The sequence below is a fragment of the Marmota marmota genome, unplaced genomic scaffold, assembly GCF_001458135.2.
Source record: "Marmota marmota marmota unplaced genomic scaffold, marMar, whole genome shotgun sequence".
Classification (NCBI taxonomy): Eukaryota; Metazoa; Chordata; class Mammalia; order Rodentia; family Sciuridae; genus Marmota; species Marmota marmota.
Genome location: NW_026000168.1, coordinates 14828495 through 14856249, shown reverse-complemented (window position 1 = coordinate 14856249; position 27755 = coordinate 14828495). Strand labels below are relative to the sequence as shown.

At 53.1% G+C, this 27755-nt stretch overlaps 1 protein-coding gene across 13 annotated transcripts in view; it reads left to right on the top strand.

Moving 5' to 3' along the window:
* Atp2b2 (ATPase plasma membrane Ca2+ transporting 2) overlaps nucleotides 1-27755 on the top strand; it is a 271387-nt gene that overhangs the window by 198599 nt on the left and 45033 nt on the right. For 7 of the 13 annotated variants that reach the window (XM_048787103.1, XM_048787113.1, XM_048787107.1 and 4 more), the window contains 8 exons: nucleotides 146-403; nucleotides 1337-1462; nucleotides 13251-13376; nucleotides 15066-15098; nucleotides 16240-16299; nucleotides 21399-21440; nucleotides 22292-22450; nucleotides 25130-25344. In XM_048787103.1, the coding sequence (XP_048643060.1) occupies nucleotides 146-403; nucleotides 1337-1462; nucleotides 13251-13376; nucleotides 15066-15098; nucleotides 16240-16299; nucleotides 21399-21440; nucleotides 22292-22450; nucleotides 25130-25344 (1019 nt within the window). The remainder of the gene's footprint in view (nucleotides 1-145; nucleotides 404-1336; nucleotides 1463-13250; nucleotides 13377-15065; nucleotides 15099-16239; nucleotides 16300-21398; nucleotides 21441-22291; nucleotides 22451-25129; nucleotides 25345-27755) is intronic. The other 6 variants (XM_048787110.1, XM_048787112.1, XM_048787109.1 and 3 more) reach the window with 3 other exon arrangements.

The window sequence follows — 27755 nt, the reverse complement described above, 5'->3', positions numbered from 1 at the left end:
GGAAGCTCTTGGCCCCCAGCTTGGCACCCACTGAACAAATGGATTATTGTCCATCTGGTTATTGAGATTTGCTACTTGAGCTGGACTTTAAACCCAGGCCAGGAGGCCCTTTCTACCTGGCTGACCCCCTCTGCTCTCTCTGCAGGATGTGCCACGGCCCAGGGCGGGGCCGAGGATGAAGGAGAGGCAGAAGCAGGTTGGATCGAGGGGGCCGCCATCCTCCTCTCCGTCATCTGCGTGGTCCTGGTCACGGCCTTCAATGACTGGAGCAAAGAGAAACAGTTCCGGGGCCTTCAGAGTCGCATTGAGCAGGAGCAGAAGTTCACGGTGGTCCGGGCTGGCCAGGTGGTCCAGATCCCTGTGGCTGAGATCGTGGTCGGGGACATCGCTCAGATCAAATACGGTGAGCCACGTCCGAAAGCCGGCGTCTGGACAGAGGTGGGACAGGCCAGGCAGAGGCAGAGAGAGGCTGAACCAGGGAAGGGTCCCTGAACACATCCCAAGCCAGGCTGTGCTCCAGGGTCCTTGAAATCCTAGAAGAGATGGGACCCCAGAACCCATTTAGATCAGAAACGGCAAGTACTTAGCACATGTATCCCTTCTGTCCAAACTCCCACCTGTAGCAGATATTACCAAGTGATCCCAACAACACCACATTCCAAGGACCATTTCTACTCCCAATGGGTTTGTGAGATGAGCTCTATTTCCCATCCCTGGTTTGGCTATGGTGGAAGGTCGCCGGCTAGCGGAGGTGATAGAGGAAGCAGGAGTAGATGAGCAAATATTCTGGTCCTCTAATACGACCAGCGGGAAAGTGGGCAGGAGCCATCGAAGAGAGTCTGACTAGATATGTTCTGGGTAAGTAGAGGCAGACCATGGGGCAGGGACAGGAACGTCCCTCCTCCCTCAGCTGAGAGGTCTTGATTCCCCGGATGAGGTGCCTTGGTTGGGGATCCCCTCAGCCTACCCAAGTCAGACTGGTCTCAGCCAAAAGAATCTCCCCCAAGCCTGGCTGAGACTGGAAAAGAGTGAATCATGGAGAAAACCACCTGGGCTCCCACTCCAGGCCAGGCCAAGAGAAGCACTTTGTGAAGTACCTGCCCATTTGTGTTTGCAGTATCACTGGGCCCAACCTCTGCTCCCCAGACCTTGCACCATTCACCTGGCCCCAGTCCTGAGCTAGGCCTTGGCCTGTGGTGGGCGCCATCTTGGTTCAGGCACCCTGGGAGCTCTAGGCATCCGGTCCTCAGCAGAGAACCTTCCCGCACCATGGACTGTCCCAGTCTCTCTGACCACCTGAGACGGCCGGCCAACTCCCCTGCCCTTCCTCCACCAGGTGACCTCCTCCCTGCAGACGGCCTCTTCATCCAGGGCAATGACCTCAAGATCGACGAAAGCTCCCTGACAGGGGAGTCTGACCAGGTGCGCAAGTCCGTGGACAAAGACCCCATGCTGCTGTCAGGTGAGCTGCGGCCCCACAGTGGGCTGGTTCCCACCCCCACATGGAGGGCGATGCCCGAGTGTCCCCTTCATGAGGCCAAAGGAGCTCAAGGGACCTTGGTCCTGGCCTCTGGGCTCTCTGAAGCTCAGGCCTCAATGAGAAGGCCGTCCCTTCACCCCAGGAAACTAAACAGTGAGCCTCCTGGGCACCTGGCGATGCTCTGAACCCTGGGGCTGGCACAGTGCAGAAAGTCAACCTTGTCACAGTCACTTCAAAGTGACCCCTCGTCCCGTGGAACGTGCCTTCTAGTGACTTGGATTACTCAAAAGCCAAACACCAACGCTTTCTCATCAGGCATGAGAAAGAATCCATCTGGTGACAATCTTTGCGGACCCTTAGTGTGCTACCGCAGTGGCTGAGGCAGGCAAGGCCAGTCCTGCGGAGCCTGTGGCGAATTGAGAGAGGGAGGCCAGGTGGACATGCCCGGAGTGACAGGTGTATGAAGAAAGCCAGCAGGACATGAGGATGGGGTGTGGAGAGGTCAGGGACAGCCTCTTGTAGAGGCCAACATGTGAGCTGAGCCGGGTGAGGAAGAGCCAGCCTGTCACTCCCCCAAGAGACAGGGCTGCCAGGCAGAGGGAATAGCAAGATGAAGGCCCAGAGGCAGGACCACACCGGAGGATGGTGAGCAAAACGGAGAAATGGAGGGGCCAGAGGTCAGGCCTCAGCATCAAAAACCTGGGAATTATTCTGACTGTGATGGGGATGGCGGGATCATTTTAAGAAGGGGCTGATCACAGTTGCATTTTTTTAAGGTTACTGTGGCTTCTAGGGGACAAGAAAAGGGGTGGGGAGACTCTGCACAGATGAGGCGCTGGCCAGGTAACACACGCTCCCTGCAGAGAAACCAAACGGCCTTGTGGTCCAGCACAGGCTCGGGCTGAGCACAGGGATGCCCACAAACAGATTCAGACCCAGCCTCTGCCCTGGGGAGCCCCCGCCCGGATGGACTTGGGGGAACAGACCTACAGCTAGCTGTTCCACAGTAGACGTGAAAGCCAGGAGAGGAGCCAAGCATCCAGAGGAGGTGGTGTTGAGCTGGGTTCTGAAGGCTGAGTAGGAGCTCACCGAGCCCCATTGTGGAGAAAGGGCCCTCCCAGCCGAGATGAGCACGTGCAAAGCCGAGAAGATGCACAGGTCTGTAGGGTAGGTAGGGTCGTAGAAAGGAGTGAGACTGAGGATGAGGAATTGATTTATCCAGAATTTATCCATCCAACATCTAGTAAGCACCTACCATGTGCAAGGGACAAATAAGGTCCCTTCCATCCTGGAGCTGAGAGTCTAGTGACAAAGACAGCCAATAAAGGAACAAGTAGGTGACTTTATTTTAGATAATGATTTATTAGATGAAGACATACCCTTGTAGTGAGAAAGAGGCCCTGAGGAAGGGGGTTAGAACCTCAGCGGCTCAGGGAAGGCCTCTCTGAGGGGCTTTGTAAAAGTGGAACCCTGAAAATGTCATCCATGACAGAGGAACAGCAGTGCAAAGGCCCTGGGGTCTGAATGAGCAACCACGGAAGGTCCTAAGTACCCTCTTGGAACACAGGGTCACATGAGAGCTCAAGAGATGGTCACAGCCCCTCGGCCCTGGCACTGACCTCTGGGATGAGGTGGTTGGCAAGGCGAGCATCCTTGGGGGAAGCATCTGGGTGAGTCATCTGTTCCGCGAGAGCCGCAGGGAGGCCTGGGCCTGTGTGGATGGGCAATGAAGGTTCCGGAGAGTTTGGAGAAGGAGTGGGAAGGGAGGATGCTGGCAGAGGCCCGGGGAGAGAAAATGTCCAGAATCGCTGGCTGGACAGCATCACAAACCAGCCAAAGAGGTCGGCACAGGTGCAGAGAGACCCTGGAAAAGACAGATGCACAGAGATGGACAGGGAGCCAGGCAGCCAGCCCAGGTGAATCACAGGCCACGGAGCCTCTGAGCAGAGACCAGAGGGCCCAAAGGCAGCAGAAAAACCAAATCCTCAAGAGTGTTGAAGGCAGAGGAGAAAACCAGGGCAGGAGACAAAAGAGGAGCTGTGGGGAGCTGTGGGGGATCCCAGTGGCTTGGGGAGCATCTCTCCATCTCTGCGTCCCTTCTACCTGCCAAGGAGAAGCCTCGTAACTGGGGAGGGGCTGTGGATGTTTCTGGGGAGCCAGAAGCCCCCGGAGGCCCAGGGATCCCACAAGAGAGCTGAGGCCTAGGGGCCCTTAGACCCTGGAGGCTCCTCCCCTCCGGGTGGGGCAGGATTGGGGACTGGGGACAAATACAGAGCCCTCCAGGTCTCCTTAGGGATCTGGCTGAGTCCTGTGAATCTCAGGCTGGTGCCGGCTCAGGAGCAGGTGGCTTGTGAGCACGGAGACGACAGAGGGGTGACCCAGGAAGCCACTTTGAGTCCCTGAGCCCGTGTTGAACCCAGGCTTTGGTCTTGATCTGTCCAGTTAGCTGGAAGACCACGCAGGAGGAGGAGGCTCTAGCCTCTGCCTGTCAGGAGGTACCCGCCAGGGCGCCGGGATGTCCTCCTGGGGAGGTCAGGAGGGGTGCTGACCAGCCCGGGGGGGCTCCACAGTTTACACTGCCCCCGGAAGGCTGGGGACCTGGCAGGTTTCTGGCCACCTGGCCTGCAAGTCTGTCCTGGTGCATTGCGGGAAGTGTACCCAGCGAGCTCAGAGCCCATGAGCGCAGGGAGGGCGGAGTCGGGATCCCCAGAATCACCCCAGGGCGCAGGTGAGCCTGCAGCCTGGTGACCAGAAACCCAGTTTCCAGGAGGGTCCAAGGCAGATGGCCTCCCAGGCTCCCAGGGAACAGAAGGGGTATAATTGGCCTCGTAGGAAGGAGTGTAAATGGAAAGAGAATAATTCTAGAACATTCTGAATTGTTCAGGGACAACAGAGGCTGTCCGCAGGGCAGTGAGTTCCCTGTCACTGAGTATGAGCTTGGGCCGTGAAATGGCCACTGAGAGGGCACTGCATTTGATGTCCCTTTCAGCCCTGAAGGCAGAGGCTCTCCGTCCCCCTCCCTCACCCTGTACCTCCCTGCAGTGCCACCTGATTGGTTCCCTCCGACCTGCCTTTAAGGACAGACCCTCGTCCCAGATGTTCCTTTGCCTTCCTTTTTGCTCATAGATCTCCTGACCATCCACTCACCTCCCCCGCGAAGACTTCCCTGACCCCCACTGCCCTCTGGGATCACCCCCTTTCTGCCTGGGTGCATCTTTTAGCCCCCACCATTCCACATTGTGCTTGGCCCATTTGGGCACAGCCCTGTAAGGTGGGCTATGTTTTGCACTGCAGAAACCATCTCAGATAAACAAAATCCACTATGATCCCATCCCCCCAACCAGATCTAAGTAATCTCACTTTTAGGGGCCTTTTTCCATCCTTGGCCATAACAGACGGTCCTAGCCATGGCATGCTCCTGCACCAGTCCTCTGGACAGGTCCAACCTCCAGGAGTTCTGAGCCCAAGCCTGTCGGGAGGTCATGCCCAGCCTCATTTCAGGCCTCCCAGGAGAAAGAAGCTGTGTGGAATCACAGAAAAAACTGAGAACCGGGTCCAGCTTAACCATTCCTACACTCTGAGATGAACTGGCTGTGTGGCCTCAGGCATGTTGCTTCACTTCTCTGAGCCTCGTTTTACCTTTGAGGCTGATAGGGATGGCACTAGTGATGAGATGGAGGTGGAGTCCCTAGCATCATGCTGGCACAGAGCTATTTAAGATGCTTGTTGTTTCCTTTCCCTGTCCCCAAAGGGGAGCCTGGACTTGGGGGTAAAACAGTCCTGGGTTCCTACCCCATATCTGCCCTCCTGGGCTGGAGACTCCAGACAATCTTCTTACCCTCTCTGGGCCTCCGTTTCCTCATGTCTAAAATGGGTTGGTAACCCCAGTGGGAGAGGTTGTGTGGACGTTTGGAGTCTTCAGAAGTATCCTTCGCCCTGTCTTCTTGATCTCAATATCTGCCCTTTCCTGTCCCTCTGGGCTGCCCACTCCACTCCACCCTGCAGGTCCTCGCATCTCCAGCTTCTTCCAGGGGGCGGGTCTTCCTGGTTGCCGTCTTCCCCAGGCCCTGACCCGCTGCAGAACAGATGTGGAGGCTAATTTTTGAGAATGACCAGAAACCATCAGCCCCTTAACTCTGCAAAGAGGCCATGCTGAGCCCTTGAGAAACAGAGGGACAGGTCTGGGGACACTCACAGGGTCCTCATGGTGCTTCAGACACCCCCTAGGGATGTCCGACACATTGGTTTGCTTTACAGAAGGCAAAGAACACTCCAGTTCTAGTCAGTTGTCCCAGCCGCACTTGGCCTGTGACCCCGAGCAGGGCCCTCACCCCCCCTGAGGCTCCATGTCTGTGCCTGTGCAATGACACCTGTCACTTACCCTGCAGGGCCACTGTGGGGACCACAGGCATGCATGGAGGTGACTGACCTTTCCAAATGCCAGAGGCCTGGGGTGCTGCGTGCAGTGGGAAGGCTCAGGCAGTCACGCACTGTCCCCCATGACGGACAGTCCTGTGCAAGCCCGTGTCCCACATATCTGCAGACTGGCCAGGGGGAGGAAGGTTCAGGACTCTCCGACCCCACATCTGTGGGAAAGCCCAGCAAGAACACAGCTGCCCCGGGCACCACCCTGGGTGGCCACAGAGCTCACTTGGCAAGAACCAGAAATCCAGATGTTCACGCACTGCCCCCCAGTGTTTGGGGGACTGACGGAATTCTAATTTTTTTCATGTGGTCAAACAACAGATGGTCCCTGGAGAGCAAACTCTGACCTGGGTCTATTTATTTTCTCAGCTTTGTATTTTAAGACCATTTTAAATTTCCAGAAACGTGGCAAAAAAATGGTACAAGGAGAACCCGGGTCGGGTCGTAGTGATGGGCTCCCGTTCAGTCTCTCCCCTCCTGCAGGGGTGTGGCCCTTCTCCCTCAGCCCTGCAGGGGGACCGCCAAGAACTACGATATCCCCATAAGTGACCATGCCACAGCCGTCACAATCAAAAAACTTGACATTGATAAGAAATTATTCCCTAATGAACATCCACAGTCACATTCCACTGATGGTCCCTGTCCCAGGCCAGCACAGGGTATGGGATGCAGGGCCTGCAGGACATTTTTTTTTTTTTTTTGGTACCAGGGATTTAACCCAGGGGTGCTTTACCACTGAGCCATATCCCCAGCCCTTTATATTTTTCATTTTTGAGACAGGGTCTCACTAAATTGCTCAGGGCCCTGCTAAGTTACTGAGGCTGGCCTCAAACTTGCAATCCTCCTGCCTCAGCCTCCTGAGTCGCTGGGATTATACAGGTACACCCAGCAGGCCTGCAGGACTCTTGAAATCTCTCTTGTCTCTCCAGCCCCCCCTGAACTTGAAACAGCCCCTCATCTTTGCTTTGACTTATTATGAAAGACCAGTGTTTTATCTTGGTTTTTGGTTATTTTTATTTTTATGAATGCTTGTCGATCATGACCCCCATGAGAGTCCCCCGGAAGCAATGATCCTTTTGCAGCATTTCAGGGGATTCAGATATCCCCTAGAGAACCCTGGTCTTGTCCCAAATTGAAGCTGAAGAAACTGACACCCAGGGAAGGGGTGTCAGACCACACAGGGGGCAGAGGCAGAGCTGGATGGAGATGAACCCCGCCCCTGGGTCCCCCCAGCCCTGGGATCTGCCCAAGCCCAGCTCACCTCCAGGGTCCTCACGGACTGTCACCCTGCAGTGTGGCCCATCGGAAGCCCTTGCACCAAGACAGTAGACAGCAGCTGGGTATCAGAGGAGGGGGCTGCAGCCGGGGGCCAGGGTGGGGGAGCATCCCACAGGCAGGACCCCCACCAGCCTCCGTCACCCCCCAGCCAGAGTGGTGACAGCACAAGGTTGCACAAGACATCAGTAAGCCCTCGGGGGACTCTGCCCACCTCCCGTGCCTGCTGCCCACCCCGCCAAGTGGAAGGCCAGGCCAAGCAGAGAGCCGGACCTGCCACCAGGGCCACCACCTCAGGGAGCCTAAGACGACACCGTGACAGCAGAAGGCCCTGTCTGCCACTCGGCCCGCACTCTCTCCATTACACTACCCTGCCTCTTCTCCATGAGCGGCAGCGGGGTGTAGTGGATAGAGCACGGGTCCAAGTCCCAGCTCCGCTGTTTGCTGCTGTGTGACTCTGGGCCATCACTCAGCCTCTCTGAGCCAGAGAGGCCACAGGTGGGCAGAGGGAGGTGGGCTTGCGTTTGCACCAAAACCTGCCTCATAGGGCTGTTGTGAAGGGGACGTTTTTGCCAGCTGCATTAATAACAATGGGGTGGGACAAGGGTGACTGGGCAGGGGATCCTCTTGACACAGCTTGGTGCTTGTGCCAGGAGGGGAATCCTAAGCCCTCGAGTTGACCTCTCCCTTCTCATGATCTCTCTTCACCCAAGGAGGCCCTTTAGGAGATGTGGCTGCTTCTCCCTTCTCCCTGGGCAAAGACAGGCTCAGGGGCCAAACCAAGAGGTCAAGGAGCCCTGGGTTCCAGGCCCGACTGGCCTTGGGCTCCTCTTTCTCTCATTGGCGGATGGGAGTCACCCCCTCCACGGCTGGCTGACCCAGGTCCCCGCTGCTCCGCCTCCACCTCCCCCTTGGGCTGCCCATCCCAGCTCTGCCCTCACATGACCTCATGAAGTAGGAAGAGCCACTGGACTGTCTGTGGCACGTAGCGAGTGCTCAGTTAATATGCCTTCTCTTCCTCCCTCCCTCCCCCCCTAAATGCTAGGAACACCAAGCTTGCAACGCTGTCACCCTGCCTTCGTGAGCCCTGAGTGTCTGCCAAATGACCCACTGCTGTCACACGGGCCCCTCCTACCTTTGCCTGGAATTTCCCAGAATGCCCTTTCACTGTGGCTGAGAGGTAGTGACCTCGACCAGAACCCTCCCATTTCACAGAGGACAAAACGGAGGCCCAGAGAGGCGAGGGGCTGGCGTAGGCCCCTCAGCAAATCAGAATCAGACACCAGACCAGCTCTCCAGCCCAGGGCCTTCTGTCCACGCCCCCCCACCCCGTGCTGTGTGCTCCGAGGGGCTCCCTGGGTAGTGAGGAGAGGTAGGGGCTGCAGAGCAGTGTCCAAGGGACCACGCACGCACAGTGAGGTCCTGCTGCAAGGGCACCATATCCAAAGGGCTCTCACCTCTGCCCTTCTGCAGAGACCCTGCTGTTCTTCCTCTGAGAGATGGAGTCAGCTGACCTTAAGCTCCAGGCCTCTTGTCCCGACATTAGAGCCTTGGTGTCAAGCATCGCCCCCTGCAAGGGACTTCCAGAGCTGATCGGGAAGAGCCTGGGGAGCACAGGCTGGTTTATGCCATTCCTCCTCTGGCAGGAGGACAAGGGTACCACCCAGGGAGGTGTGGGAAGCAGGGGGCAAAGCAGGACTAAGGTGGCCTTTGTAAGACCACACAGTGGATTGGGAGGAGGGCGTATATTCTCCATTGTAGTGCTGCCCACCATGGGAGATACCAAAAAAGGAGGTCCCCAAGGAAGGGGCTACAGTGGCAGCTGCACCCCAGGCTCTGCTGAGGAGGCCCCTGGGGGAGATGTGCACAGGCCCTACCTGCCCGGGGCTCCCTGGGGAGCCAGGCCAGGGGGTACCCCAAGGAAGGCCACAGAGCAGGTTCAGAAGAAGGAGAGGAAATCCTCTCATGGGAGTCAGGGAGGGCCCCCTAGGGAAGGAACATTCATCCTGAGCCTTGAGGAGGAGATGGGGGCCAAGAGGTGAGGGAATGGCATCCTTGTATGAGCAGAGGCAGGGGGCTGGACACAAAGGCCAGGGAGCTGTGTATTCTCCTAGGAAAAAAGCCACACAGCAGGAGTTGGTGGTAAAGGGCCAGAGAAGGCTTGGGGCCTGATCCCAGGGTGCTGACGGAGTGCTTTGGATCTCAGGGAGCCACCCAAACCCTCAGCAGGGTACCTGAGATGGGGGACACTGGTCAGAGTGGCATCTGGGGGACTGCTGGAACACAGAGGAGAGAGGACCAGAGGGGAAGGTGGATACCTTCAGCCCCCCTGCTCCCATCTAGTGCCAGGCCCCAGAGGACCCCGCTGTGCTCGACTTCACCCCAAGCCCGCCTCTGGCTTCCTCCTCCCCCCTCCTGCCTCCAGATACGGACGCAGAGCGACCAGTTCTCTGCTGCAATGGGAGCGATTAGATTAGAAGGTGATTTGAGGTCTGATTATCATGGTGGAAACTGGCCCCCTGCATCTTTTTCCATCATCTGTGCTGGGAGGTGAAGGGCAGCCTCCCTGTCACCACCCAAGCCAGAGGACCGGCACCTTCATTTCTCAGCCAACTTTCTTTACTCACATGTTGGAAACCCAGCTACTGAGGCCTTGTCTCCTGGGTAGAGTTCCGTGTGACCAAGGCAACAGGCAGAGACTTCAGATCCTGGCTCTGCCCCTTGCCAGGGACCCTGGACAAGCCACCTCCCCCCCCCCAACAACTGCAGTTTCCTCCTGCATCAATTGAGGGCCAGCGTGAGCATCACGTGATATAATTGCTCACTTTGGGTAGCACTGTGCCTGCCACGCAGTAGGTGTTGTCTAGCTTGGTTGCTGTCACTGCCTTCTCCACTCTGTAAGTGCAACCGCGTGTGACTCTTTCCCTCTTTTGAAGTTTCCAGTGACCCCCCTCTCCCCTACATGATGTCAGTTTCCTTGTTGGTCGAGTGGTGGTAGGCAACAGCCCTACTCAAGCCGTCACAGAAAGTGTTTTGTCAGACGTTGTTTCAATGACCAAGGTCCTGACATGGGGCCTCGTGAGGACTGGGTGGCTCCTGCATCGACCTGAGATGGGAAGTCAGCAGGCCAGCCTGCTCGGCCCAGAGTCAGCATCTGGACTCATTCGGGGTTACCCCCCTCCCCCCGCATTCTCTGCATGAGATTCCTGTCCTGGGAATTCTCCCACCTGAGAATCTGAGTTCTTGACAGCTCACTGGGCCTCCTGCCCAATGTGTACACCTTCATGATGTGACTCCCACATCTGTGTCAGGACAGGAAGACGTTCTCCTGCCTTCAGGGAGCACACTGGATGGTGTCTGTCTGCCTCTCAGCAGAGCACTTTAAGACCCTAAGATCTTCGTGCCAAGGTGCTAGTGTAGCACACATTCACACATGCACAGGCATGCAAGTGCACAGATGCACACACACACACACAAGATATTACAGAAATCCTGGCAGGAAAGGAATGAGGCAGGTGAACCCCTTGAAAAGAGGGAGTGGATTTCTCGAATAAGGAAAATGCTTTAGGTCCTGGCTCAGAACACATGGACTCCTGTTTTAGGTAGATTCTAATGAATTTGCTGACCTGGGTTTCAAATCCCAAGCAAATTAGAAATCAACAGAAAGGGTGTTAGAGACAGGTTGCACCCAGAAAACATGGAGAAGGGGCACCCAGTGTTTAAAAAGCAGAATTGAGTTCCAGAAGCAAGTCCTGGAGGTTGGGGCCTCAGTATAGAGGTCTCAAGGCCTCCCCTGGGCAACATCTGGAAATCCCCGTATGGTACTTACTGTGTGCACAGCATAAGGATGGCCTGAGACAAGGCACCAGGCCGGAACAGAGTTCTTAACTTCTGCATTTAAAAAGGAAGGGCAAGATGCACTGTAGAAAGTTTTCTACCCAGAATGATAAAATTAAAGTCAGGGGGGAAAATGGGTGTCTGGAGAGCAAAAATTCACTTATGTAGATTCTGTCAGCTTCCCGGGCTGGGCCCAGCCATCCAACTCAGTGACATTAAACACATTCACACTCGTGCAGCCACCACCACTGTCTCTCTCCGGAACTTTTCATCTTCCCAAACTAAAACTCCCTGTTCCTCTTCCCCAACCCCTGGTAACCCCCATCCTACTTTCTGTCTCTATGAATTTGACTGCTCTCAGGGACCTTACATGAGTGGGACCACATGGTATTTATAGTCCGTTTGTGACTGGTTGATTTCATGTAGCGCAATGTCCTCAAAGTGTATCAGAATTTCCTTCCTCTTGAAGGCTGAATAGAACTCCCATTGTGTATACGGAGCATCAGTTTGCTATAACAATACATGCAAACCCATGTTTATGGCATCACAGTTCACAATAGCCAAGTTATGTAACCATCCCAGGTTCCACCAGCAGATGAGCAGGTAAAGAAATATATACACACCATGAATTTTATTCAGCCATAAAAAGAATGAATATGTCATTTATAGAAAAAAATATGGAACTGGAGATTATATGTTAAGCAAAATAAGTCAGACTCAGTATGTCAAGGGTCACATGTTTTCTCATATGTAGAAGCTAGAGAGAACAAAGTATAAAAAGGGACCTTATGAAAATAGAGGAGAGGGGACTGGGGATGTAGCTCAGTGGTAGAGCATTTGCCTGGCATGTGCAAGGCACTGAGTTCTATCCCCAGCATTAGGGGGAAAAAAAATAGGAGAGAGACCAATAAAGGAGAGAGGGGGAGTCAGAGGTGGGAAGGGAGGAGGGAAGGTCATGATGGGGAATGAAATTGATTTATCAAATTATGTTATGTACATCTATAAAGAATTCAAAATGAATCCCACTATTATATGTAATCATAATGCACCAGTAAAAAAATAGCCACTTCATCCCTTACAACTGCCCCTCCAGATCATTGAAAGAATTCTAGTTTGAGAAATCTGAAACTCTGGGAAGGGGGTCCTTAATCTTTCTTGCAGCATGAACCCTGGGGAAGTGTGGCATTGTTAAGTGCCACCTCTTCTTAGAATAAAGCTTTGCAGGATGAGGTGGAACATGCCTGTAATCCCAGTGGCTCGGGAGGCTGAGACAGGAGGATCACAAGTTCAAAGACAGCCTCAGCAAAAGCAAGATGCTAAGCAACTCAGTAAGACTCTGTCTCTAAATAAAATACAAAATAGGGATGGGGATGTGGCTCAGTGGCTGAGTGCCCCTGAGTTCAATCCCTGGTACCAAAAAGAGAAAATAAAAGAAAAAAAATACTAGATTACAAGGAAAACCAATTATGTTGAAATAAAGAGGTATAAAAATAAGTGGTATAAAAATATATGTGCTTCCTGATTAATACACTGAACAACAAGATCCATCAGGATGCTTAATAACCACAATAGTTGAAAAATAGAGAAAACTAGCCACAAAATCTGCAAAGCTGTAAAAATGATACAAAAAAAATCTGAGAATTTTGTAATGCGTGTGATGGTGCACCAATAGCATTCCGATATTCATGGTGGGAAGAAATGGTAAATGGCAGTCAGAGGTTTGTGAAGACAAAGGCATAATACTTTTCTCATCCAAACTCACAAACCTCTGAACCACAAATAAGGAGGGAAGATGGATCCCATTTTGAGCAGTGTTCAGTCCTCAGTTAGCTCCTCTTTACTAGGATGTGGTTTGGCTCCACATACTATCAATAAGGAAAAGAGAGAGTATCCCTCAGCTTGGGCTGTTAGGGTGGAAAAGGAAGAGGGAGAGGGAGACAGAGGAAGAAAATGACCTTCCAGAACAGGGTAATAGGTGGTGAGCCTGGAGATGATTGGGAGGGCCTGAGAACTGAAGGACAGCAGTCTTCAGCCCCAGGCCCATCCTGGCACTGTCCTGAGGTGAAAACATCTTAAGAAACCCATCACACACACATACAGTGTGACCCTTAACCATAGGTGGTACCCTACAATTTTTGTAGCAAAAGAGCTGGGAGCTGACCATTCCTTCTACTCCTCTGGGGAGGAAGTTTGGAGGATGTAATGATAACTTGGCTTTTGCTCTTTTCTCTAGGTACCCATGTGATGGAGGGCTCAGGACGAATGGTGGTGACTGCTGTAGGTGTGAACTCTCAGACTGGCATCATCTTTACCCTGCTGGGGGCTGGTGGTGAAGAGGAAGAGAAGAAAGACAAAAAAGGTAAGCACGACCCCCTTGCAGACCAGGAGAGGAGCTTTTAAGGCCACATTTTTTTGTTGTTGTTTTTGTTTGTTAGTCAGCAAAATAGTTACCGAGTGCCTTCTGTGTCCATGCCCTGTACCAACAGCCATCTCCATCCTCAAGGCCCTGCTGGGGCCAGGTGGGCTCTGTCCGTTTCATCTCTAGGGTCTTGTCCCAGTCTCTGTTTTGTCCAGTCATGTCACAGAGGCCCCTCCTTCCCCTTGGGGCCAGGCCAAGGACACCGAGCATGAGGTTGAGTCTTCTGTTTCAAGCAGCAGAAACAGCCAGCATGAATAGGTCTCATCACCTTGATATTGAGCAGAAATTCCCACTGACGTTTATTCCTGCCACCATTGTCAACTCCACTAGGCAGAGCTGAAAAGCTACCCAACATAGACTTGTCCCATACATGGGCAGTAGATATTCTGGGGAAGAAGGCCAATAGCATGGCTGTAAATATACTGCTCTAGGCCACCTCTCTGATTCCCCCTCAAGCTGCCACCTTGTCCCAGTTCTGATCCTTCCTCCCCCTTGAAAATAAGAACTCACTGGACTCCCAGCAGTGCAGTGGGTGTGGCCTGTGAGGAAATGCTTCTCAGGACAGATAAGGGATGCTCTTGTGAAAAACCCCAGTCCTGTCAGGCCAGGCCCAAATCCAGAGATCTGGGCTTCGGGCCCCAGCACACCCCGCTGCTTACCTGACACCCATACTCAGTCTCCGAGTCAGCCCCCTTTCACATCCTCAGTCTTTTATCTTCTTCCCTAAGCTCCAGGGGAAGATCCCCAACACCCAGAACTTCTGGAGCCTGGGAAGAAGAGAGATAAGAGGGCAGATGGTCCCTGCCTGGGTTTCAGGGGCAACTCTGCTATCTCCAGCTCTCAGGGGCCACCCAGGCATAGAGCCTGGGTCAGGATTGAAGTCTACTTGTTCCTGAGGGCAAAACCCATTTTCAGTGGGTCCCCTCAGATGATGAGATTGTGACTCTGCACCCACCCTCACGAGCAGGAACACTGGATCTGAGCTGTGGTCTGGGAAATCAAGAGGCTGGAGAGAGCAAAAGGGTGCCAAGGTTGAAATGGAGGAGAGAATCTTGGCAGGAACATCCAGGGGGCATCAAGACAGTGTCCATATACCAAGGGAGAATCTGTGGCCAGGGTGGTCAGGCCAGGCACAGGGTGTAGGGAGTTGGGCAGGATGTTGTGGCCTGTATGAACCTCCTTGGCCTCACTGGGCTCAACTCAGGGACAAGGACACCCAGAAGCTCCCACAAGCCAGACCTGTGTTTATGAAAAGCCACTATGGAAGGCAGGTCTCAGTGGCCCTGGAGTGTAGTCAAGGTCCCTCTCTGAGCATGCACCAGTGAGACAAAATATTGAAAGATCCAGCTTCATGGAGGGAGAAGAGGTGGGATGCAGAGGGGACGTGGCACAAGAAACCTAGGAGGTGGGCCAGCATCTCAGGCCATCATGAGTAGCTCAGCCGCTCCCATCCCATCCCCCCATCCCATTGTCTCAACTGGAGACAGCTTAGAGCCCGCCAGTTGCAATTTCCCATTTCAGAATGACCTGGGTGTGTGTGTGTGTGTGTGTGTGTGTGCACGCGCGTGCGTGCAGATGAGGCTGTGTGTACTTCTCCATCATTAACATGTCTCAAAAATCATCACACAGGTGTGAAGAAGGGGGATGGCCTTCAGCTACCAGGTACAGTAAGACACCCTTTAGAGTAGAAGGGGCTTTTAGAAATAGCTGCAGCCTTTGGTCACCAGGGCCTGACATTAGACCACCAGCACCCAGTGGGAGGTGGCCCTATTACAGATGCCCCTCTGTGCCCTCATGGGATGCCAGCCCAGCAGGACACACCAGCACCTCACTCCACCTCTTGCCTTACGGGACTTCACTGTACCATATGGTACCACCCCGCTCTGCCCAGTCCCCTCAGCCCTGCACACCAGCATATGACACCTCACAGTACACAAGACCCCGACACCCCCACTCACACCCCAGAGTCCACCTGGCTTCCCATCCCCCACCACACAACATGTCTGCCTCACCCACCAGCATCTCTCACCCTACAGGGTCTCATTTCTCCTCCTCCCCACAGAACCCCAGTCCCCCAAGAAAGAGCAACGGACGTGAATTTTGTCCATCTCAAATCATTCTTAATTGCTAAATTAAGAAAACTTCACTAGCGCCTTTGCTTGTGTACAAACTGAGACATGCTTGATGCTACCTTTTAAACAGAAGGCTATCTCACCAGGGGGTCATCAGGACGATCTTTAGTATGCAGGTTAGGGAAGGAAGAGCTAGTGATGGCAAGTGCCCTGAGAGAAGGCAGGATCCTAACAGCTGTCACCACCACTGACTGCTGGTCCACCAGGACACAGTGATGGCCATCATAGCAGATAGCCCTTCTGCATGGCTGGTGCACACGCTGTACCCCTCACTGAACAGCTTGAGCTGACTCCTGGTCATCGGGCCCCCTGGTCCTGATGGGCAGCCAGACCCCTTCATCCAACATGGGGCCCACCCGACCCATTGGGCCAACATTGTAGAGACCTCACCACGGAAGAATGCCATCCTCCTGATCACCCTGCTCATCCTCCATGTTTTATTTCAAGACCCTCCATTGTCTGAGTCCCCACCAACCCCACCCCTGTGGCATCTCCCTGGGAACATTTCACCTCCACCCCCAAATTTGAGTTTCTTGATTTCTAATGGAGACTTGTTATTGTTGCTGTAGAGTCACATGGTTTTCCCGCCAGTGGGTTCATGTCTTTATCGTTGTTGCTTTTCTCCATTGTGACACACTGCATTTTCCATCCCTCCCACCCTCCCTCTGCAGCGGCAGACGGTGTGGCAGCTTCAAACGCTGCAGATAGTGCGAGGGCCAGCCTAGTCAATGGTACGTCTCCGATGGCAATGGTCAGTCTCGGTCTGGGTTGGACGGGCCTCTCTCTCTTCCACTCCCAACTCTGGGCTTTCTCTCCCTGTTCTGGACTGCACAGATCTCGGATGTGCATGGGATCTCGCACTGGGACAGTCACCCTCTCACATGGGGCAGGCGCTTAAGAGCAGAGCCACAGCCGGAAACCAACTCCACACCTGCTTGTAGCTACCCAAAGGTGCTGGCTCCTGTTGGGCCCTGAACCCCCCCAGGGGAACCCAAAGTGTGGGACATGACTTTGGCTTCAGATTTGGCCCCCAAGAAGCAGTGTCCCACCTGGTGTGGCCCTCCGACTAAGTGCATTTCTGCCCTGGCTTTGGGAAGATGGCCTGGGGCCTGGACCTGAGCTGAAGCCGGCATCTGGGTCCCCAGTGAAGAGTCCCAGCCTCCACTAAAATTCCCTGGAGGCAGGGGGATCCCAGCCAGGGTTCAGCTCCTCGGCCCCACACCAGAGCATGGCTGAGCCTGGTGGAGTTTTCTTCTTCTTCTCTTTCACGGAGCTAACGGGCAGGGGGTTTGCTTGGGCTCCGGCCTAGTTCTGTCCCTCCGATGTGGACTGGTGTTTCTTGCTTTTGCCTGTGCTGGGGCATTTGTGGGACTCTGCATTCTTACTGCCCCCTGGGGTGGTGGGTGAGGGCGGGGTTACCCCATGTAGCTGGGGTCTGCATCTGTCCCTCCTTACGCACGGCCTGGGAGGAATTCCGTGCACTTGCCTCCAAGCCTCCAGAAGATTTAGTTATCTTCAGGACAGATGAGGCTTCTGTTGACTCAGATACTGCCCCTGCCCCAAAGTTAGGTAACATGATAATCAACCAGGCTGTTCCGGGATTGCTGAGAGCCACTATGGCAAAGCCATGAAAACATGACTCCAGAGAAACCAAGGAAGGAACAGAAATGTCTTTTTTCTCTGGTGTCCCTTCACACCAGGCCCTGGGCCACAGGTCTCTCATCCTCTGTTTCATTCACTCCTCACTGCTCCTGCAAAGCATGGAGACTTGTCACCGCCCCCAGCCTCTGCCCCAGACCTCTGTCAAGCTACCTGTCTGCAAAGTGACCAGCTACGGAAGCTCCTAGAAGATGTCAGGGGCTAGACAAGGCGCTTCCACAAGCAATATGCTAATCTGGGTGCAGGTCTATTTCAGGCCCAGGAGGAGAAAGGAGAACAGCTTGGGATGTGGGAGGTGTCACACGTCAGGGAGGTCTGGCTGAGAGGTGACAGAACAGAGATGGGCAAACCCACAGCTGGGGCAAGAAGGCACCAGGTGTTGGTACCCACTTCCCCCAGGTAATGAGCAGCAGACCCCATCTATGCCAACCAGCTCCAGGAAAAAAAAAAAGGAGGAAAGGAGGGGGTTGTAAAGTTCACTTTCAATTTGCAGCCCCCAACCCCCCAGCATCCAGAGGGAAAAAAATCATAGGAGAAATAAGGAACTTTCATTTCTTAATCATCTGTTATATGCAGATGCTGTTGCAGGATTTCCATCTTATTTAATCCCCATGACACAGGTTTTATTATCTCTAATTTAAATATGAGGAGACTGAGGTTCGAGGAGACCCAAGACACGCACCCAAGAACACAGGGCAAGAAAGTAGCAGAACTGGGATCTCAACCCAGAACCCAGACGGGGCTGGCTCCAAAGTGTGTGCTCCTCCTGAACCAGGATCTCTTGATGGAGTGAAACTTACAAGAAGAGGTCTTTCCCCTAAGAGAAGGATCCTGTGGTCAAAGATGTTTGAGAACCCCTGGTCTGAATTGATTGCTTCCTCACTTGCAGAACTGCTCGAACCTTGAACTTGCTGATGGTAGCGGAGAGCTGTAGACTCATAAAGGGTGCCCAGGCTGACTTGACAGCAGGACCCTTCCTGGCTGAATCTTGTGGGACTGGTATGCACCATAAATACCCTTTGGGAAACTGCCCTATGCCAGGAGGACCCAAAGTCTGGGCATCGCTTTCAAGCTTGTTAGAAATGCAGAATCTCACGCCCCACCCCAGATCAACACAATGAAAATCTGAATTTTAACAAACCTTTCATGCTCTAGGAAAGAGCACCATGAAAGTTTATGAGCCTTGATAAGTGAGAGAATTAACTGTAATTTTATCCCCTTCCTCTGAGCCAAATCTTGATGACTTAGATGTTGTAGGAAAAAAAAAACTGGGGTTCCAGCATCCCCCAACTCTACTCCCCCAAGCTCCACAACTCAAAGATAGATGTGTTCCATGCATCCTGGAGGTGTGATTTCCTTAATTGCTTTATTGTTTTTTTATGCTTGTTCACATATGGCTATTTAATACACCACTTAGATTATTATAAGCAGGAGTCATAACGTATTACCATTAACTCCTAACATTTATGTAGCACTTTGCAGGTCCTTCCCATGAGCATCACCTTAGTTGATATGGACCCATTTCACAGAGGAGGAGAGGGTGGCACAGTGACATTTTCCAGACCTCCTAGCTGGTGGTCTGTCTCCTCCAAATCTGTGCTCCTCTCACCTCTATCCTTCCTGAAGTTCAAAGAGAATGGACTCAGAAACAGCCACATCTGGAAGAGAAGGGCCTCCGAGACCCCTCCCAGCCCCGCTCTCAGATCCTGCCACATCCCAGCTCCCCTGAAATACAGCCCACCCTCCTGGTCCCTCATTGGACCAGAGCTGGCTGTCCCATCACAAGGCAGAACCAGGCAGGCAAGAAGAGTCCCAAATAAGTCCCTTGCTTCTGAGAAACCAGGCCATCTGCACCAAAGCACTCCTACCATGTACTCCCTCCCTCCAACATATGCATTGGCAATTATTTTTCTAGCCACGTGATCACTGTGGCAATAAAAGAGGAAATTGCTAGCTGGGTCTAATGGGCACGCACACCGGCTAGCGCATCTGATAATATGCAATTCAAATAAAGGCCCCTTCGAGCCTTCTAAAAGAGACTATTGAAGCTGAGTCCTCTGGTGCCCCTTAGCCTAGTTAGTAAAATTATTTTAAGAAATAAAAATAATTGTTGTTCATTCCTGTTTGCTCTGAAAAGTTTTCTCTCTGGTTGTTGTTTTATAAATCCAGTAGGAAGACTTTAACAATAGAGCAATGGGGGCCTTTCTCTTTAAACCCCAGCCTTGCTATGAGGGCTGGTGAGAACAGCCCAGCATGGACACTGGAACAGAACGTGCCGAGCAGGGACCAGGGAAGCCAGTTCCCTCCTGTGTGTCACCTAAAAATTGGGTTCAGAAATGGTAACAAGCTAATCATGTGGTTTCAAGGTGATGCTGAGGTTGCCCGTAAATGCAGGCTGCCTCTGAACATCCTTTGGCCTCGGTTTCCTCATCTGTAACATGAGAGTGTTGACAGTCCCTCCCACCCCACCTTGCAGGGAATGACAAGAGATGACCCTTGCAAAAGCCCTTTTAAATGGCAGAAGGCTGAACCATGCAAGTGGTTATTGAGAGGGTGAATTTTTTTTTTTTTAAGTACTGGGGATTGAACCCAGAGGCACTTTACCACTGAGCCACATCCCCCACCCTTTTTATTTTTTATTTTGAGGTAGAGTTTCACTAAGTTGCTTAGGGTCACTCTTAGTTGCCTAGGCTAACCTCGAACTTGCCTCGGCCTCCTGAGTCCCTGGGATTACAGGCATATGCCGCTGTGCCCAGCTGAAGGTGACTTTTGAACACTATGGGAGGTGACTATTGGGATAAAGGTGGAAGCCGAGGCTGAGAGATGTGAAGTCACACGGCTAGTTGGTGCCAAAACAGGGACCCTCAGGAACTCTATCCCAGCAGCACCATGGGACATGCCCTTCCCTGGGCCCAGAGGGGCTTCAGGAAATGAGACAGCAGAGTGGAGACACACACACACTTTGGGGCCAGCTGTCCACTGTCCTGCAGAGACGTCAGTGGGCCATCTCCCCCTCTGAGCCTCAGTTTCTCATCTGTAAATGGGTTTGTTTCAAGAGTACCCTTCATAGGGGAGGCCATGGACAGGATCACATGAAATCGTGGAGGCCACCCGAGCCTGATACCTGGTGGGCGTGGCAGCAGATGTCCAAGGGTGGCCGGCCCCCTCAGACCCCTCCCTTAGTGGCAAGGACCAGAGGAATAAATCCAGATGAGCGGCACAGGCCAGGGGACCAGAGGGTACAGGAGAGAGGCAGGTGTTCCAGGTGAGAGACAGCAGCCACCAGTGCCACCCACCTGCCCTGTTTAGTGGGCGGGGAGCCCCATAGTCACCCTTTCCCCTGCGCTAAGCAGCAGGCCCTGGCGAAGAAGGAGCCGTCCAGGGGAACCCACTGACTCTACTTATCCTGCCTACCATGGCCGGAGCTGCAGAATGAAGTCCCCTTAACCAGGGGTCGTAGCTTTCCCCTCGGGAATGAGGATGCTTCATGAAGCCCCCCGACATGCTCAGGGCCCCTCAAAGACCACTCCTGGGGACGTCTTGCTCACTCTTTGCCCTGGTCACTGTCAGAAACATCCATGCAATAGCTTCTTAGCCTTTCAGAAAGATGAGGAAAAAGTAGAATTGTCCCCTGGAGCCAGATACAAAGAGACACAGAACTACGTACATCATCCAGACTCTGCTTATTCTAGAATCAACCCCCCCACCCTTCTCTCTTTCTCCCTCTGTCCCTCCCTCCCTCTCTCCCCCCTNGGTTGTAGCTGAACATTCCCCTTTGCCCCCTCCCAGCCCACAAAATACAGCTGTCAAAAAGTTATAAAAGCCTCACTGGGTTGGGGGGGTCTGGAGTTCTCCCGCCTCCTGCCAGCAGACTCTGTCCCCTTGACTCTCAAATACGGTCCTTGAATCTATAAAACACTCAGGGCCAAGGTGATTGCAACAGAAACCCTCTCTCCTGAGTCCCCTAGAGAATCCACAGTCACTCAGGCTGACAGCCCCCTGTGGCCGGCCTGGCAGCCAGCTTGCCCAGGTTCTGCGGGCCTACGCAGCACCTGAACATCTCAGTCCTTCCTCCATCTGTGACATGAATGTCCATGGCCTGTTACGTCTTTGTGATGACCGACCTGTGCCGTCTGTTCTCTGTTGTCTGTTAAAATTCTTTGTCGTGTAGGTAAAATGCAAGATGGCAATGTGGACTCCAGCCAGAGCAAAGGTAAACCTCTGTCCCGGCCTCTGTGGTCGGCGCGGCCCCTCCCCACCCACACCAGATTGCACCAGAGGCGGAGGCTAGTTACGAGGCCTGGTGTCCCTGGGGATGTAGCTGTGGTACTCATGGGTGCCAGGCCAAATAAAGAGGTATCCCTGGGGAGAAGAGAGGACACTCCGGGGGGCCAGCGTCTCCCCAGCCTTTGAGCTCCCGGCCCATTCAGCTGCAGACTCAAAACTGGTTCTTTGAGCTCTTTACAGGTCGAAGGATGGGGTAGGTTAAGAGCTGGCCCAATCTCTGTCAAAAACGGGCCACAGGTCCTCCATTCAGTCCCATGCTGAAGAGGCCATACTGACTGGGGACTAGGTACCTGTGCACAGAGGTTCACCCTCTTTTACCTTTTTTAAGTGTTTTTCATATTTTTCATTTTTGACCCTCCTGTCTGCTGGATCCTCGATATCTTAATAGCATGCCCCAGGGGCATGCTGGGAAGGCCCAAGACTTTCTTTCCTATCTGACTATGGGAAAGACCAAGGGTCCATTTTGAGTAGGGTCTGTGGGTTGGTTCAGGCCCCAAGGGGACCCCAGTCCACTCCTGCTGGGAACCCAGGGTAGAGCCTGCTCTCTGAAGCAGTGAGACCCCTGGCAGCCCGAGACTCCAACTGGAAGAGGCAGGCCCCCGTCCTGGGCTTCTGTGCCCACCATGGGGGGGGGCCCAGTCAGGGCAGCCAACCCCTCCACTGGGCAGGCAGGGTGGGTGCCAGCATCCCCACCCTGAAAGGCTGACCTGCATGCGCATCTGTGTGTCTGTGTGTGTGTGCGCGCGCACATGGGCGTGCTCTGCCTCTCTCCTCCAGCCAAACAGCAGGACGGGGCAGCCGCCATGGAGATGCAGCCCCTCAAGAGTGCCGAGGGTGGCGACGCAGACGACAAGAAGAAGGCCAACATGCACAAGAAGGAGAAGTCTGTGCTGCAGGGCAAGCTCACCAAACTGGCAGTGCAGATTGGCAAAGCGGGTGAGTGTGCAGCGGTGGGGGCTGAGGGGACTGAAGCCACCAGTGAGACCCCAGGCTGGCCTCGGTCACCTTGAAAGAGAGGGTCCTGCCGGGCGGGTGCGGGGGGGGGGGGGAGGCACACACCTGTAAATCCCAGGGCTCAGGAAGCTGAGGCAGAGGAGGATCATAAGTTCAAAGCCAGCCTCAGCAAACTTAGCAAGACCTTAAGCAGCTTGGTGAGAACCGATCTTTAAACTAAATAAAAAGGACTCGGGATGTGGCTCAGGGGTTAACACTCCCAGGTTCAATTCCCTGTACCAAAAAATAAACAAGAAAGAGACGGTCCTGGAAGCCCAGGCTTTCCTGCCATAGCCATCAATCTGAGTCCTGTATGCAGTAAACACTCAGCACTGAGTGAGGCAGAACAAGGAGGGTAAAACCCTGGATCGGGGCAGATGGCCTACACTGCAGTCCATACATGGCTGTGAGAACTGGGCCAAGTATCCTCAGCTTGCTCTGAGCCTCTGTCTTCTCACCTGTAAAATGGGGTTACAGGTCATCCCCACTTGACAGGTTGCTCTGAGGATTAAAGGGAATTATGTATACAGAGTACTTAGCCCTTGGCACATGCAGTGACTAAAGAGGGATCAGATTCCGCAGGGCCTGGAGATCTAGGCAGCTCAGATTTTTATCCTGAGGACAGTGGGAGCCATGGAAGAGATTTGAGTAGGGCTGGGCAGGGACGGACTGGGGCTTTACAATGACCACACCAGCTGCAGTGCAGAGGAAAGATTAAAGAGGCCGAGGGCATGCCAGGAGCCCGGGGAGAAGCCCATGGTCTGCGGTCCAACCAAACAAGCAGGGCTTCCCAAGTGAGGTAGTGGCTGCACGTGGTGGCTGGTGACAGCCCCCCTGGCCCGAGAAGCTGAGCCCAGCTGCAAGGTGAGTCCCAACCCTCCAACACAGCCTTCGCTGCCCCTCCTGGCTAAGGATACCCCACCTGGCTGCTCTCCTCCGTGGCTGTCTCCCTGGCTCTAATTATAGACACCACAGCAGCGGGAGGGAGGAAAATTATAGGCCCGGCTGTCTATATTTAAACCCGGGGGCCTGGTGACAGCTCTGGGCTGCTGGGAGCTTGGCTTCCCGCCCCTGTGACTGTGACACAGGGATAGAGCCCGGCTCTGAGGCCCCGCAGCTGGAGGTGGGGGATGGGGAATGACGGGCCCAGGGATTTCCTCTGTCCCCACCATCGCTGTCACAGGCACAAGACTCCGTGGGAACGTGGCCCTGGGTAGGGGAGGAGACTAAGAAGACAACAGCCCCGTGGCCCTCAGAGTCCTCCCGCCCCTCCCTCCCTGACCTTTCACAGCCTACCTCTTGGGCTGAATTTCCCGCAAGCAGATCCGAGATGGGTGGTGAGGGATTTACGGAGATTTTTCTCGTGTGGAGCCTGCAGTAAGGGGAGGAAGCCAGATGCCACTGAGATTTCTGGAACATTCCTAGTCTCCACTTGATTCCGCAGGCCCATGAGCCACATGACAGGGCCCATCCACCTTGCAGCAGGGCCTGGGCTTTGGGACCCCCCCCACATCAGCCACTGGTGGGTGGGTGGGTTCACTAGAACCCAGATGGGGGTTGGTTCACTACCTTGACAAGGGGACTCCCATCGCCCCCAGTGCCACTTCCCTCTGGCAAAGGCTGCAGATGTAAGCAGTCTCTGCAGCACCTGCCGCAGGTGGGAGAGGGGCACACTGAACTGGTGAGAGAGACCCCAGGGGATCTCGGGAGGTTGCAAACGGCATCCCTACTGCTACAGGATCTCCTGTGGCCGTGAACAAGACACTTCTCCTGTTGAGCCTCAGTTTCCTTTTCCTGTTGTTCCTGTGTCTGCCCCAAGGTCACCTCCTCCAGGAAGCCTTCCCTGGCTATCCTGGATAAAGCAACTTCCCCTGCCACGTCACCTTCTGTCACATCAGCTTGGTTTTTCTTTGCAGCATCAATGATCTTGTGGCTGTGTTATCTGTTTCTGGTATGCCTGTCCCTCTAGAATATCAGGTCCCCAAGGGTAGGAACTCTGTAACTGCTGTGCCTCTAGTTCCTAGCCTAGGAACTACTATGTGACTGGCATGTCATAAATGCTCAAAAGGTATTTATCAACAAGTGAAGAAAGGGGCTGGGGCTGGGGCTCAGCGGTAGCACACTTGCCTGGGTTCGATTCTCAGCACCACATATAAATAAAGGAATAAAATAAAGGTTCATTAACAGCTAAAAAAAAAATAAAAAATAAAATAAAATAAAGGTCTATCAGCAACTAAAATTTTTTTTAAAAATGAGGAAATAAGTGATTCCAAATTCACCTCCCTGTTTTGTGAAAACTCTGTGCAAATGGTTCTTTTTGTGCCCACCCAGTCCTTGGCACACATTTCTGAAGCACCTGCTAAGAGTCAGGTGGGCACTGTGCTAGGCACTTTACGTGAAGGAAATCTGCATCCCCATGGTACAGAGGAAGAGACTGAGGCTCACAGAGGACCAAGGACTTACTCTAGGTCACAGAGTAAGGAAGGAGCAGAGCTGGGAGGTGCTTTGAGTTCTTTTAGACCCTGGGGACCTTTCAGCCAAGTGTTTGGTCCATACCTCACTTCTCAGGGCCCCTTGGGCCCTGCCCGGAGCCTTCTAAGAAGGTGTCCCCCTGTGTTGCAGGCCTGGTGATGTCAGCCATCACCGTGATCATCCTGGTGCTCTACTTCACCGTGGACACCTTCGTGGTCAACAAGAAGCCGTGGCTGCCCGAGTGCACGCCCGTCTATGTGCAGTACTTTGTCAAGTTCTTCATCATTGGTGTGACGGTGCTGGTGGTCGCTGTGCCCGAGGGACTCCCTCTGGCCGTCACCATCTCGCTGGCCTACTCCGTGAAGGTGAGCTGGGAGTCCAGGACCAGTCAGCTGACATCCCCAGCTGGGAGCCTGGGGAGGGGCCCGAGGGTTGTCGCTGGGGTTGGGAGATGAGCCCAGAAGCATATGGATACATCAGGGGCTCAGAGGGGATGTCTGTTGTCCCCAAAACTCAGACACCTGAGGAAGCTGGGGACAGACCCAAGAGCCCCACCCTAGCTAAAGGGGTCTCCACTATTTAGCCCAGTCAAATGTCGCCTTGTAGATTGCAGGCCCAGGGGGGTCAGATCTTCACACATCTTTCAAGAGAAGTCAAAACTCTGCACTTACTGTAAATTCTCCAGATTTGTATTGACAATCAGCTCAATCCCCTAAAACAGTTAGGACTGGGGGTGTAGCTCAGTAGCAGAGTGCTTGCCTCACATGCATGAGGCTCTGGGTTCCATCCCTAGTACTGCAAAAATTAAATAAAATCCAGATATCGCTTTGAGGCCAAAACCTATCCCCATCCCACTGAACATAGGCAGAGGTCTGGCAGCCACAGTAACAGGCCCCTCGTAGCCATAGTATTTACACAACTAATCTCAGAGGTCGCAATCTAAAAAGTGTGAGAGAGGTAAGATGAAAACAAAATGATGCCTAATTTAACAGAAGCCTCCTCACCTTGGTTATAGACTGAGAGGTTTTAAAAGCAGTTAAATGAAGGACTCTTGGGCAGTGGATGTTCACTGGGGCAGCTTGGGTCTGGGGGGCTTTCCTAAGCACAATCGATGGCAGAGTTCCACTCCCACCTGCCCAGGCAGTGGTCATCCGTGGGTCCCAAACACCACAAGTCTGACCCTCTGTGGGTCACTCCAAGGCTCTCACGCCCTGCTCATTTCTTCCCTTTGCCCCCGGGGTTTCCCCACCCTGGAGGGCAGGGCTCTGGATTCTTTTCGCCCAGGGTCCTGATGCCATGACGTCCCCCACAAGGACAGAGGTGTGGTCGTGTTTATAAATAAGGCCCCCACTCCAAGAAATTGGCAGGGCTTTTGGAGGGCACAGTGAGCATCTGTTTCCAAGTTGGAATTTGGGCTGGGCTCTCCGATGTAATTTCATCCAGAAAAGAGATCTCCAGGCTGGTGCCAGGAAGTAGCAGCTCTGTGAAATATATACAGCCCTTATCGTCTCTCTGTTTTAGGGTTTTTAGAGAAACTCCATCCCACAAACCAAAACCCAAACAGGTCTCATGAAGATGCTCCTCGGGAGCCCAGGAACAAGAGAGGGCAATATTTACATAGCCATGAGCAGGGGCTCCACAGCCACCCCACCGAGCTGGGGATCTCCTTGAAAACTGCACAGACCCGGTTTGGAGGAACCCTGTGTCTAGACAATCTTAGGCCCCTGTGCTGTCTGCAGTTTGTATATCTGGCACCTGTTAGCTTTGGTCATCTTACATTTGGTCATGTTACTTATGCAGTCACTTGATAAACTTAGAGCACCCAGCCCAGGAGAAGCAGACGATTCCTCTCTGAGCCTGGATCTGGGAGCCACCATCAAGAGCCCAGTAGTGACCACTTGGATCGGTGCTACCTGGGAGAAACAGATGTGAGCCACATTAAATGTCCAAGTAGCCCCATTTTGTTAAAAGTAAAAAAGGAACAGGTGAAGATAACTTTAATAATGCAATTGACTTAACCCAATATATCCAAATCATTATCAATGCAACATGTGATTGATGTAAAAATTATAGAGAGATTTCTTTTACATGTTCTTTTTTCATAGTGTCTTCAAAATGCAATGTGCTTTTTGCATGTACCTTTTGGCCTTATTTATAAACACGACCACACCTCTGCCCTTGTGGGAGACATCACGGCCACATTTCAAGTGCTCGATGGTAGCCCCATGGAGCTACCCTATTGGACAGTCCCAACTTAGGGATTCTCAAGCCTAGTAGACCACACTCTTCAGAGAGCAGATGGGTTGAGGCTCCATGGAATGATCTAGGCTGTGCGGTTAAGTAGAGCTTAAAACATCAGCCTTCAACCTCACGGGGAGTGTGATCCTGGTCTAATCTCTTTGCCTAGATTTCTTCAGTTGCCAAAACAGATCTTCTCAGGGTTCATGGGATTCTTACAACATCAGACAAGAAAATAAATGCAGAAGGTTCTTTGCAGAATGTAAAGTGTATTGCAAATTCCAAATGTTGGTCAACCATTCAGCGTAATATTTATTGGCATTGTTATCACGGGTTATAATCAGGAAAATTCAATAGCAATAATCCTATCAGTATCTAACTTAAACCTCTGGTAAAATTATTTAAATTGCACTCTTATTTTACCCTTGCTGTAAAGAATTATAATGAGGAGCAAGAATAAAGCAAATGAAATCTCTAGGCCCAGCAGGGCAGGGTGGCACATGCCTGTAATCCCAGTGGCTTGGGAGGCCGAGGCAGG